Source organism: Carettochelys insculpta, chromosome 19 (assembly GCF_033958435.1).
Source record: "Carettochelys insculpta isolate YL-2023 chromosome 19, ASM3395843v1, whole genome shotgun sequence".
NCBI lineage: Eukaryota > Metazoa > Chordata > Testudines > Carettochelyidae > Carettochelys > Carettochelys insculpta.
The window spans coordinates 1,952,915-1,967,241 of NC_134155.1; the positions used below are offsets into that span (position 1 = coordinate 1,952,915).

At 44.4% G+C, this 14,327-nt stretch overlaps 1 protein-coding gene across 1 annotated transcript in view; it reads right to left on the bottom strand.

The window, feature by feature from the left end:
• The window catches only part of EFCAB5 (EF-hand calcium binding domain 5), a 108,997-nt gene that overhangs the window by 10,697 nt on the left and 83,973 nt on the right, over positions 1-14,327 (bottom strand). The window contains 4 exon segments of the mRNA XM_075014111.1: positions 924-1,152; positions 2,649-2,821; positions 4,234-4,523; positions 13,951-14,107. Of these exon segments, the coding sequence (XP_074870212.1) occupies positions 924-1,152; positions 2,649-2,821; positions 4,234-4,523; positions 13,951-14,107 (849 nt within the window).

A 14,327-nucleotide genomic window follows, 5' to 3' on the forward strand; every position in this document is an offset into this window, starting at 1 on the left:
ATTCTATTTCTGTAGCACCCATTGCTGTAATACCTGCCTGCTCATGCCATCTCCAGCTTGACTTCCACACTTGAAGAAATTACACTGAAAATTACACTGAAAGTTTCAAGGGCTATAGAGAAGATTTTTTCCCGTATCCAGCCTAAAACATCTAGACATTTGGAAATATTTGTAAGGGAATCTGAAGTGCAGTGGTTTGCAATTAGTCCAGAAAGTATAAAGTGAACAGCTTAATGACCCAAATATATATATAAATTCACAAAGAGTAAGTCCATCAATGTTATTAATGAAGATTGTCAGGGATGCAACCCCAAGCTCTGGGTATCTTTAACATTCTGACTGCCAGAAGCTGAGAACTGGACAACACTGGCTGGATCACTTGTTAAATTACCCTAGTCTGCTCATTCCCTCTGAAGAATCTGGCAAGAGCTGCTGTCAGACAGGATACTGGGCTAGATGCACCATTGCTCTGACCAGTTCTTAAACTAAAAACACACAATCGCTATCTTTAGTAAAAGCAACAAGGGGACCCACTTCGTCTTTGCCCACGAAAGCTTATGCTCATACATTTCTGTTAGTCTATAAGGTGCCACAGGACCCCTCATTGCTTTTGCAGATCCAGACTAGCACGGCTACCCCTCTGGTACTTGATATCTTTAGTAAATAACCGCTAGTAAGAGTGTCTGTACAAATTTATTTGTAGTGTCCCATTTACATCTAGAGGGGAAGCCTCCTAAATAAAAACCCGATACAAGGATAATGCTGGTCTATTTGTGCCATTTTCATTCCAGAGTGAAAAGGATCTACAGTGCATTTTCTACTGCACAGCTGCTGCACATTCACAGCAAGGCATGTGAAATTCACATAGTACCAAACTGCTTGTTTACAATATCTAATGAACCTGCTTGTCTCATTATGCCCACCTGATAGAAAGCAATCTCGTGGGTTAGAAAGATGGTATTCTCACACTGGTCCCGCAGGGTGTCAAGTCCTAAAATCCCAAAGATCCTCCATTGTGAATCCTGCAGGGGCAGCACCAGGAATGAGCCTCTCCGTTCCCATTCTGGCCGGTCATAGTTCCAGAAGTGGATATTTCCATGAACCTGAACTCTTGGAACATGGACTGGCTTCCCCTCTTCTGCTGCTGCAAAGCTGAGGTAGAGGAACATTATGAGGAGGGCAAGAGGAGGTTTGTAGGAGAAAACTAGACAGAGAAAGTCTTTAGAAAAGCTCTGAGGATTTCCAAATATATCTGGGGGTAAAATAACCCAAACATGAGAGTAGCAATGCACTTAATACACCTACAGGAAATGTTGGATAGCAAACGAGACAGGATGGGGCAATGCCAGATAGCAGCACAAAGACAAACAAACAAATGTTGCTGTTTGGGGCTCTTTATTGCTAATGCACCATGGATTGAAGTAGGTTTGGAAGATGATGATCCCAGTCTATCAGGCACTGCTGAAATAAGACTTAGACCGTTGAATCTACCTATTGCTTCCCAGAAGGATAATGACAATAATACTTAGCACTTGCATGGCAGTTTTCATCTTCAAAGTTCTGTAAAAATATTTGCCAAAGAATGTAATTAATAGATGCTAATGAACAGCGGCAAATCAGAGGGGAGTAACAGTGAGGCAAGATGTATAAGGAAGAAGATGGTGAGAAATATATAGAACTTATGTATAGTAAGTGACTGTCTCCTAGCGCTGAAAGGGTATAAGGGAGGGGAAAGTACTTTGTAGCCACAGAAAAGGGGTAAGGAGCAGTCATGGAAGGAAGCATACAAAAGGAAATTGTAGGCTGAACAGAATACAGCAGTGATCATCAGCCCTTTTCTTTCTGAGGCTCCACTCAACATGCTGGAAATACTCCCCGGCTCAGCTATGACACAACAGCTGTTTTTCTGCACATAAAAGCAAGGGCCAGCCTTAGAGTATAGCAAGCAGGGCATCTGGCCAGGACCACATGCCATCAGGAGCACTGCAAAGCTTTGGCTTCAGCCCTGAAGGCTTTGGCTGGAGGCCCTGGGCTGCAGTCCTGTGCAGCAGGGCTTTGGCTTTGTACTTTGGGCGCTACTGATGCTAATGCTGGACATGCTTGGTGGACTTTTTGAAACCTGCTCATGGTCCCTTGGGGGCTCTGGACCTCTGGTTGAGAGCTACTGGTATAAAGTGCAATCAGATCTATAAGGGAGAATCCTAGGTGGCCCCAAGGGACGATCTTTTCTACAGTATCTCTCAGTGTAGTCTATCTTTATAACATACCACACAGTCACTGTACTCTAAGGCTACGTTTACACTCCCTTAACTTGAAATAAAATATGTAATTTGCGCTATGCAAATTGTATATCCTATTTTGAGTCAAATTTCAAAATAGGCTATTTCAGGACAGCACCAAATTTCAAAATACTGGGCTATTTCAAGGCATCCCTTACTCCTCCTGCAGCCAGTGATAGAGGGATGCTGAAATAGCACAGCCACTATTTCAAAAAATATTGCAAAAATATAGGGCGAGTGTTATGGATGTGGAGTTACTATTTCAGGATAAGGAGGTATCCCAAAATAGCCCCGTAGTGTAAATGTAGCCTAAGTTCTATTATTCAAGCAACGTAAGAAAAGGTAATAGCTCTTTGCAGATTTCCTCACCTTACTCCTTTCATGTCCTTGTAAAGTGCTTGGTTTAGGACGTATGGGCCATCATCGGAGGTGCAAGCCACATACCGCAGGAGAACCTTCCCCCGCTCTGGTGCACACTGGTTGTGTTCCAAAAGGGCAATATATGCACTGACCTTCTTGTTATTTCCATGGGCTTCTGCATCCTAGCAACCAAATGTTTCACATTACATCTGTGCATTTGCCACTGGCCATTACATCTATTTTGTGTACTTACAGCTTATGTCATTTATCATGGGATGTTATTCTAGGCCAATGACTTTATTTCTCTTATACCAGCTGATTAATGATGCCCATGCTGTCATTTGTCTAATGGGTTCTAGGCCAGTTTACTTTATGATCAACTGAAAAGATGCATTCTGACTGACAGAGAAGATGGATTTTTTTCTGCTTCTGCTAAACAGAGGCCAATTTTTCTAAAAATACAATCTGTCCCTAATGACCTATGACTAGCCAAACAGGCCAATGAACTTCTTCTGTAGGGCAGAATGTCTTGGACCAAAAAGAAAGCAAATGCCAGAGTTAAGAGCCTTTTCACAAGGACCCTGCAGCTCTAGCCTGGAGATGTGAAATCTTGGCACCACTGCCATGAGTGTATCAGCTGCCACCATACTGCACAGGAATTGATGAGGGTCCTTTATGGAGCTAGAGGTCATCAGACAGGCCCTTAATGATCAATATCAACACATTACATTGTACCTGGAACCAAATATGAAGCCATTCCCTTTACAAATTCTCCATGCTCTGTCCACATATCTTCCCTGGAAATACCATCACTGGACCTAACCAGGTTATTCACAGAATCACGGGCACTTTCTCATGCTCCTCAACTAACACCATATATGCCATCATGTGCCCACAATGTCCAGGTGCTCTGTATATTGGACAGACTTCTAACTCCCTTAGACAGAGGGTTAATGGGCACAAAACAGACATCAAAACACTCCAGATCCACAAACCAGTTAGTCAACATTTTAATGGAGTGGGCCATTCTGTTAATGACTTAAGAGTATGCGTGTTACTGAAAAAAAATTTTCGCACTGCTCTTCAAAGGGAAACAGCCGAGCTGTCTTTTATATTCAAATTCAGCACATTAACCCATGGTTTGAACCGGGACGGGAATTTTCTAAGTCACTATAGGAGCTCGTCTGCATACTTGGCTTAATCTAATTCTTGACCTTCCCCCGCACCCCTCCACTCTCTGATTTGCTCACCTTGATCATTTTTTTCTGATTTGTCCTCCTTGATTACTATTTTTGGTTCTCTGTGCCTTAAATATTGAGTCTGTTCTGGTCTGGCTGTGGTCTGAAGAAGTGGGTCTGTCCCACAAAAGCTCACCTAACAAATTATTTTGTTAGTCTTTAAAGTGCTACTTGACTGCTTTTTGTTTTGATAGTATATAGACTAGCATGGCTCCCTCTCTGTTACAGACTGAATGATGCATATTTATTTTCAGAAACCATTAAACTAGGAACCTGCATTTTTTGGATTTTATTTTATTGAACTTTCCAAAACTTGAGGTAATTGGGTGATCATGAACGCAAGATACTGACAGTACCTGGGAAAGTGCCTTAAAGACTGCCTTGTACACAGGCTCCACGCTTGCCCCACTGGTCTCTCCTGCATGCTGGATATTGTGCAGCCACTTCCTCCTGGCAGAACCTCGTAGGCATTCCATGTGGGTTCGCGCCACACTCATGGTCAGAAACTCCACCAAGTTATCAAGAACTTCATCTTCGTTACCAGTGAGCTCAGAAACAACCAATTCCAGATAGGCTTGAAATTCCATTGGAGACAGCTTCACCACACCACCAGGGTGGGGGTGGGAGCAGCAAAAGTGCTTCTTTGCTAAGGGGATGAAACCGAAATAAGGAGATGGGTATACCTGTTTATGGCAATCTCTTTGCCCTCCCTCAGTTCAGCAATGCCAGGGATGAGGCTCCAAGGGTGTTCCCTGTCCATTATCTGAAAGCATCACTCTTTCCACTCATTTCCTCCTCTCCAAAATCAAACTGTAAGTGCCAGGGCAGCTATAGAGGCAGGATATACTCTCTCCTCCAGATCACTGCGGTCTTCAGATCATTGAACAAATCACCTAGACAGTGCTCCCAACCCTCACGTGCATACCTCTACAAGGCAGACAAGCTATTCACGGCAGAGGGAAATCAAGAGGTTGCTTCTGGTTAACTCAGAATCACATTCACATCAACTACATAGCCTAACTGCAGGGTCTTGCTGACCCACTGCAATCAGGTGTTCGTGCTGCATGCTCCAGAGGCAGCCACAAATTCTACAGACTTGCCAGCCACTCCCATCAAACCTTGAAGGTGAAAGCCTACTTACAGCCTCACCGTTCAACCATGTCCCCAAGGATTTCCATGTTGTACAGCAATTAGATCCTGTGGGAATTTTTAAGCCCTTCCAAAGCAGCTGTAATCTTCACTAATTGTGCTTTGGTTGTCTGGGTTGAATTACTGAAATAACATTTGGGTTGTATTAAATCTCATACTGAGGATGAAACAAAATTAAAGCTCCCTTTATAGTACATAAATGCCTGGATGATGCTCTGGAATATTAGAATTTCAGAAGGAGATGCAGCCGGGGAATAAGAGAAAGAAAAGCATTGTTTGACATAGCTCTTCTCTCCCAAGAGCACATTCTCTGCAGTTCTGTTCTCCCACCTTCTTTCAGGTTTCATGGTTGAGTTGATCTACAGTGATTTATTCATTTCAGAAATTACTCAGGGCTCCATCAAGACCTGCTGAACACTTCCTCCCAAGGTAGTAATGGGGCTACACAGATCACGCATCTATGTTAGGCTGCTATTTCTCATCCTGCGCATTTGAGCAGAGGGCTAGCAGACAGGGAGGGAATGGGTGGAGTCTTGCCAGTTCCCTTCTTCCAGCACAGGGCAGCCAAACTGACGGAGAGGGAGAAGCAAGCTGAGCCAGTTCAAGGGCTTACACAACTTACTTCCCCCATGAAGAAAGAGGAACACCTGAACCAAACTGAGACTCTGCTGGGGCAGGGTAGCTATGTTGCATGCAATGAGCCCATTTACTGCTACGTGGTGAACCCTAAGAGGGTTGACATATATGGGAGACTCTGAAGGAGTTTCTTTCAAAAATAACCTCTGGAGTGCCCAGCCACTGTTGCAGCAGAGAACAGAGAAGATGTGATATAACTGGATTTGAGTAAAGCATTTGATACCGTGGCTCCTGAAATTTTATTCCCAGAGTTAATTCAAATTGGCTTACCTATGAACATTGTCACAAGAGAGAAAACTGAGGTGATGTTGTAGTTGGTGTCTGCTATAGACTGCCAGATCAGGGAGATGAGATGAATGAGGCTTTCTTCAGGCAGCTAAATGAAGCTTCCAGATCACAGGCCCTGGTTCTCATGGGAGACTTTAATCATCCAGACATTTGTTGGGAGACCAATACATCAGCACACAGACAATCCAGGAACTTGTTGGAGAATGTTGGGGATAACGTTTTGGTACAAGTACTGAAGGAACCAACCGGGGCCACGCGCAACTTGACCTGCTGCTCACAAACAGGGAAGAACTAGTAGAAGAAATAGAAGTGGGAGGGAACCTGGGCTGCAGTGACCATGAGATCATAGATTTCAGGATCCAGACAAAACGAAGAAAGGTGAGCAGTAACATACAGACCCTTGATTTCAGGAGAGCAGACTTCATCTCCCTGAGAGAACTCATGAGCAGGACCCTTTGGGAAACAAAGATGAAGGAGAAAAGAGTTCAAAAGAACTGGCAGTATTTTAAATAAGTCTTGCTGAAGGCACAGGAACAAACCATTCCACTGCACAGTAAGAAATGCAAACATGGTAGGCAACCAGTTTGGCTTAATGGGGAAATCCTTAGTCAGCTTAAATTCAAAAAGGACGCATACAAGAAATGGAAACGTGGACAGTTGACTAAGGAGGAGTATAAACATATGGCTGGAGAATGCTGGGCAGTAATCAGGAAAGTGAAAGCACAATTGGAACTGCAGCTTGCAAGGGATGTGAAGAGTAACAAGAAGGGTTTCTGCAGGTATGTTAACAATAAACAGGTTATCAGAGAAGGTGTGGGGCCATTACTGGATGAGAGAGGTAACCCAGGGACAGATGATGCAGGAAAAGCTGAAGTACTCAATGCTTTTTTTGCCTCGGTCTTCACAGACAAAGTCAACTTCCACATGACGGTCCTAGACAACGAAGTATGGGAAGGTGGAGGGCAGCCATCTATAGGGAAGGAGCAAGTTCTGAGCTATCTAGAAAAACTAGATGTTCACAAGTCCATGGGTCTGGATTTAATGCACCTGAGGGTACTGAGGGAATTGGCAGAGGTCATTGCTGAACCTCTGGCCATTATCTTTAAAGACTCTTGGAGATCAGGAGAGATCCCAGATGACTGGAAAAAGGCAAACGTAGTGCCCATCTTTAAAAAAGGAAAGAAGGACAATCCAGGGAACTGTAGCTCAGTCAGCCTTACCTCAATCCCTGGGACAATAATGGAGGGCATCCTGAAGGAATCCATTTTGGAGAACCTGGAAGAGGGAAGAGTGATCAAAAGTAGCCAACATGGATTCACCAGGGGCAAGTCCTGCCTGACCAGTCTGATTAGCTTCTATGATGAGGTAACAAGATCTGTGGACCTGGGGAAGTCAGTGGATGTGATATACCTTGACTTCAGCAAGGCTTTTGATACGGTCTCCCACAACATTCTTGTCCACAAGTTAAGGAAATATGGATTGGCTCCTTGGACTATAAGATGGATAGAAAGCTGGCTTGAGGGTCAAGCCCAGCGGGTAGTGGTCAATGGCTCAATATCTGGACAGCGACCGGTTTCAAGCGGGGTGCCACAAGGCTCGGTTCTGGGGCCGGTGTTGTTCAACATCTTTATTAATGACCTGGATGAGGGACTGGATTGCACCCTCAGCAAGTTTGAGGATGACACAAAACTAGGGGGAGAGGTAGATACATTGGAGGGTAGAGAGAGAATCCAGAGTGACCTGGATAAATTGGAGGACTGGGCCAAAAGAAATCTGATGCAGTTCAACAAGGAGAAGTGTAGAGTCCTGCACCTGGGGTGGAAGAATCCCAAGCATTGTTACAGGCTGGGGACTGACTGGCTCATCAGCAGTACGATGGAAAGGGACGTGGGGGTTATGGTGGATGAAAGGCTGGATGTGAGTAAACAGTGTGCCCTTGTAGCCAAGAAGGCTAACAACATACTATGGTGCATTAGGAGGGGCATTTTGAGCAGATCTAAAGAAATACTTACTCCCCTCTATTTGGCACTGGTGAGGCCGCATCTGGAATATTGTGTGCAGTTTTGGGCCCCCAAGTATAAAAAGGATGTGGATTTGCTGGAGCAGGTTCAGTGGAGGGCAACAAAAATGATTAAAAGGCTGGAGCACAAGACCTATGAAGATAGGCTGAGGGATTTGGGCTTGTTTAGTTTACAGAAGAGAAGACTTAGGGGTGATTTAATAGCAGCCTTCAACTTCCTGAAGGGGAGCTCTAAAGAGGAAGGTGAGAAACTGTTTTCAGTGGTGTGAGATGGCAGAACAAGGAGTAATGGTCTGAAGCTGAAGAGGGAGAGGTGTAGGTTAGATATTAGGAAAAACTACTTCATCAGGAGGGTGGTGAAGCATTGGAATGTGTTGCCTGGAGAGGTGTTGGATTCTCCATCCCTTGAGGTTTTTAAGTCCCAGCTGGACAAGGTCCTGGCTGTGACGACTTAGTGGGGGGTTGATCCTGCATGAAGCAGGGGGCTGGACTAGATGACCTCCTGAGGTCCCGTCCAGCCCTAGGATTCTGTGAAAACTGTCTGTTGGGCATTAACAAAAGGCAATGATAAATGAAAATGCAGCAAGCTGTAGAGGTAGACTTGAAGATGATGATTGACGATGAATTGTGGTAGTACATTGAGCCCCAATCACGCACTAGGTGCTGTAAAAACAAACAAATGGATCTGCCCCAAAGAGCTTTCAATCTAAATAATGTACAGCACCATTATGACACTCCCATAGATACCAAACCAGGTGGTGCTGCAAACACTAAGGGTATGTCTATTACCAGGTGTTTGACATGCTGCGATTGATCTACCAGAGTTCAATTTTGCCACATGCATGAAGATGCGGCAAAATTGATCTCTCTGGGCTCAGCTGTCGACTCTGGTACTCCAAGTTGATTCTGATACGTCAGTTTGAGGTAAGCCAATGCTGTAGCTAGAACTGTGTATCTGGGATCAACTTTGTTACTTAGTGTAGACTAGGCCTAAGGAGGCCAGAGAAATAATACAAAAGGACCTACACAGATTAGAAATAATTGGAAAATAACAAAGACTTGGCTGGAGAAAATAAGTGCCAGTCCATCAGAGGGGGAAATAACCCAAAAGATAAATATACAGCAGGAGGGAGACACCCGTAGAATAATGGCATAAAAAAATCAGGCAATGTGCATGGACAATAAATTACTCTCTCTGGCTCTGGTACAACTATACCTGGAGTATTACACTGAATTCTGGGCACCTTGTTTACCAGAAAGACAAAAATGGAAGACACTGGTGGAGGAGCACCACAAGGACTGGGAGTGACATATAAAGAGTAAATTCCAAGAACTAAATAAGCATAGTTTGGCTAAGAGATGATTAAGGGGCAAGAGGGTAACCATCTGGAAATGTGTGGAGGAAGGAGAGGAAGTATAAGAGAATATAAGAGACTAAAACAATAATGGGATTAAACTAATCAAAGGAAAAATCAGACTGACTATCCTGAAGCAAACCATAACAAAAATATCTATCAGAGCAGGGTAGTCTTACAAGGAAATAGCTAAAGAGCTTTCATCTGGAATACGTAACAACAGAGCGACTCAATAAAACACTAGGGTCACATCTACACTAGCCCCAAACTTCGAAATGGCCACGCAAATGGCCATTTTGAAGTTTACTAATGAAGCGCTGAAATGCATATTCAGCGCTTCATTAGCATGCAGGCGGCCCCGGCGTTTCGAAATTGACATGCCTCGCCGCCGCGTGGCTCGTCCCAACAGGGCTTCTTTTCGAAAGGACCCCGCCAACTTCGAAGTCCCCTTATTTCCATCTGCTCATGGGAATAAGGGGACTTCGAAGTTGGCGGGGTCCTTTCGAAAAGGAGCCCCGTCGGGACGAGCTGCGTGGCGGCGAGCCGCGTCAATTTCAAAGCGCCGCGGCCGCCTGCATGCTAACAAAGCGCTGAATATGCATTTCAGTGCTTCATTATTAAACTTCGAAATGGCCATTTGCATGGCCATTTCGAAGTTTGGGGCTCGTGTAGACATGGCCTAGAAAATGTACTGTAGGCAAGAATGGACTCATGACCTAATTGGATTTTACCACAGCAGATTTTCAGAGCCTGCTAGGCATAAGCAGACTAAGCAATTGCATAGGGTTCTGCACAGCTCAGGGGGACCCCATTGGCTTTTATAATGTGTTGTATAGGAGCCCCCTAAAAATATTCCTGCTTAGGGCCCCAAATGGCCTGGCACTGCCTCTCCTGATTTCTATGATATTAAAGACAAGTGCAGAGGTCCAGAGAAGGTACAGACATTTAAAAAAAGGCTCAAAACCCTAAACTGCAAAACTCAGATTAATATTCGGCCAATTCTGAAAATTTGAACATCTCATATTGTTTTATATTCAGCTAAGTACTGGAAGATCTACGCAGTGATTCTTCTAAACTATCCAGCATTCCCCATTAATGAAATAGTTCCTTGTGTACTCCAGTTAGCTCCCCTAAGGCTCTGTTTGCACACAAGAGGGTGCTCTTGTACAGTCTTTTGAATTTTCAAGCTAGGGTTTCTTTCCACTACATGGGCAAATGCTCTTATTTGGTCCTTATTTGGTTCATCTGTCCTGCACGCTGGTCTGAAATTTTGCAGTTCCTATACATGTAAACTGGAAGAGCGCAAGCTGTTTGTCAATAGGATTCAGTGCCTTACTTAACTGATAACCAGCCAAGTATATGTGACTGGGGAAAGCATACTGCTAGGAGGGCAGTATTTCATGATCAATGCATGTAATGGTTTGTAAAGAAAAGCAGAAGGGAAGCTGCTCTGACAATGATGTGCCAGAGGAGGAAGGAAACCTTGTGCATCCAAGACTCTAAGACTCTGATTTTTATGGGAACTCAATGAGAATTTTATCATTGATTTGAGTGGAAGCACAAGTGAGACTGAAATGGCACTCTACCCTTTAGAAATGTTTGCTTGTCACTTGCTTGTCCCTTAGACCTTCAAAAATGTACAGTTTTTCCCTGACTTGTTCGGTTTTGTAACAAAATGAACATTGTTTGGGTTAGGGCTAGAGCTCTCCTTTTGCTCCCTTTTTTCTTTCCTCCCATCTCTTTTTCTTTTTCTTTAAAAAAGGAACCACGGGTGCAAATAAATACCCAACAAGCCAGACAATATTTGGTTTGGGGTTTTCTGTCAAAATCCTCCTAAACATTTTAGTCAAAATAGTGTCTTGAAAAAGCCCTTACTCATCACAATTATGAGACAAAATGTTTCAAGCAGTTGCATGTTCAGGTCATCATCATGTGGCTTGGGAGTGAGGGTCCTAAGGTCTCTTGCACAGGTATGTTACGCATGGATGCACCAGTATAATCAGACCTAGCTTCTTCCCCAGTAACTAGAGATATTGGCAGCATCTTTCTCAATGGTGCTTTTTGTGGCTAGGCTTTGCCTGCACCAAGATCAGATTCTGTTCACTATGCAAACAGAAAAGCAAACCTTTGAGCTCTGTATGACACTACCTGCTGTGTGTGTCCACACAGGGCATGCTCCACTCTGGGTCCTGCAGAACTTCCCATTGAGCTGCACTATTTTTTCAGCCATTCTGATGTTTGTTTGGGAACTATCTCTGGAATCTGGCTATGCGTGACATTCTTTTGGGTTCTGTGCAGTCAGTGTGAGGCAGTGGAGGTACAGTGCCAGAATATAGACTAACTGGCCAGGGAGGGACGATACCACTGATACAGAATTTCTCATTTACAGAGCAAAAACTGGTTCACCGTCTGAAGGAGTGAATCTGCTGGCTTTGGTGAGAATCAAGAGTGCATGATCCTGGATGTCTGGACCTTTGCTAGCAGAGATACAGTACAATGAACTGTGAGAAACAGGTATACCAAGTTAAATCAGCCTGTTCCCATGGATTCTAAAGATGACGTCACAGCTGCTGGTCCCTCCACTTCTTGGGGACACTAGTATTTCGAAGGACCACTACTGTGTTATAATGAGCTACACTCTTCTATCAAAGAAAGAACTGAAAAGACAGACATTTCAGGGAATGTCTGCACTGCAGTGTAAGGTGTGAAAGAAGCATGGAGAGACATACCATGCTAGCAGGATAGATGAGATACATGGACATCCGGGCAGTCTACACAAGCCTGTTGGGGACCCTGATTATGTGCTCACATTGTTAGCTCATGCTGAAGTCCTGCTTCTGCATTTATAGTGCTACCCATGTTTGCATGGGTAAAGCTGGCACAAATAAGCCTATCCATGCTGCAGTCACATCTCAGATTGAGTGCAGACATACCCTCAGTCCCTGGGCTTTCTTCCGTCCGAATGCAACGCGGATCTGAAGATGGTCTACAAAGCCACTGCTATCTTGTACCATGACACTGATGAAAGATTAGCCAGCAGCAGCAGGGAATAGTTTTATATTGCCTATATGTTGTGTCCCTTTTCCTTCCACCCTTTGTCATTTAGGCTGCGTCTAGCCTGCAGAGAACTGTCAGCAAAAGATATGCAAATCGCGATGCACAATTTGCGTATTTTTTGTCAACAGTTCTGTCAGAAGAGGCTTTTCTGACATTTGGCCCATCCACATGGGGCCAAATGTCAGAAAAAAACCCTCTGTCAAGGCGTTCCTTCTTCTACATGAAATGAGGTGTACAGGGACGTCAACAGAATGGTCCTGGCTGGCAGATCTCTTCCAAGAAATCAGCAATCTGGATGTGCGCTCTGTCGACAAAACTGACGACAGACATTTTGTCAACAGAAGCCTACAGTCTAGACATAGCCTCAGAGTGTAAGCTTCCCACAGCATGGGCTGCACTTCCCTATATTTCTGTGCAGCTCCATACCAGAGTTTGGGTGATACTAGGTTATAAACAGCAATGGCTTATAGCCCAGTGGGTAAGAAACAGCTGGGATGATGGGGGTGCTCCAGGGCAGGGCCACATTCACATGGCAGTGTTAAATTGATTGCAATACTCTAACCCACAGCATATGTCCCTAGCACCAGAGAGTTGGCACTTTGCCAATTCTCTGTTGTATGGCCATGAGGCATGGATGCAATTGACTGAGGCATGATCATATTTCCTACAACTAGTCTGAAATGCAGTGTGGAATGAGAGTGTTTGGAAAGGTTGCCAAATTAAGCCTTATTTAATCATTCTAGTGAGGAATGAATAGCCTGGACAAATGTAATGCACAGCCTTTCAGGAGGAAGCAATAGGAAGAGTGGCTGTCCATAGGGGCAGACCAGTCTACCTGAAACCCTAAAAGTTGCAGGGAATCCCCTCACAATTGCTAATATGGTGCTTGGTAGGGGTAATACTGTAGCTTGCAAGGTGAATTCTGAGAGCTGCTAAGCATTTCTCTGATCCCATTGGTTTTCAGGGGCTCCATCTTTGAAATGAGCTGAGTGGGGCTGTTAAAAGCCGGACACCAATCACAACTCCAAATCTCAGTATCACAAGAGCTGAACTCTTTGTGTGGATTCTGAAAGGTCATCTGAGGCCTGCAGGGAGTGCTGACATTAGCATTCCAGAGGCTGGCTGAAGAACACTCATTGGGTACAGCTGTGCACAACAGAAGGCAAGTTGAACCAAGAATGTCAAACACTCACCCACAGGGCTTCTCTGTGGCTACAGTGTTCACGTCCAAAGCACAGTTACTTACTGCTCACCTTTTCAGCATTCCTTTACAGTGTAAAAGCAGTAAGCTGCCACTCTGGCACCAGCATGAAAGGAACCAAAACTCTCCAGTAATCAATAACTGAAAAGAAAGGACACTTGCAGCTATCTATAGCCACAAGCCTCCAACTCCGCTTCATCTACAGTACCTTATGTTTATGATGGCACATGCAAAAATAGGTAAGACACAGTCTTTGCCCCAGTTTCATTGGCACCATCTCTGAATGATCAGTGACTCAGCATATTGCACAGCATTTTTCTTTCACTGTACCTCTCCAAACTAGCAGTGGATGGTGCTATTTTCTTACCCTTTTTCAGAGCCTCTTTTTCCATTCCTTCCTTAAATGTGCCTAGAACAGCATCCACCTCTTTCAGTTCAAGGTACCCAGAGCATTCGTTGTCCCATTTCTCAAAGAGTGCCTCCAGGAGCAGTTTCCTTCTGGCCAAGAGAGCTTCACCATGAACCTAGGACAGAGAAGAAGCAAGAGAGACAGAAAAGCAGTAAGGAAAATCTGGCTTTGGGCAACACTCAGTCCCCACATCAGTAGGGGAACCACAATGGCTGGTTCATCATTTGTATATTTGTCCATTTGTGATGGTCACGAAAAGCCTGACATCCACACCATCATGGTAAAAGTACCATTAAGATCAGAAGCTGACGGCAGCTCCAAAACCAGGAAGATAT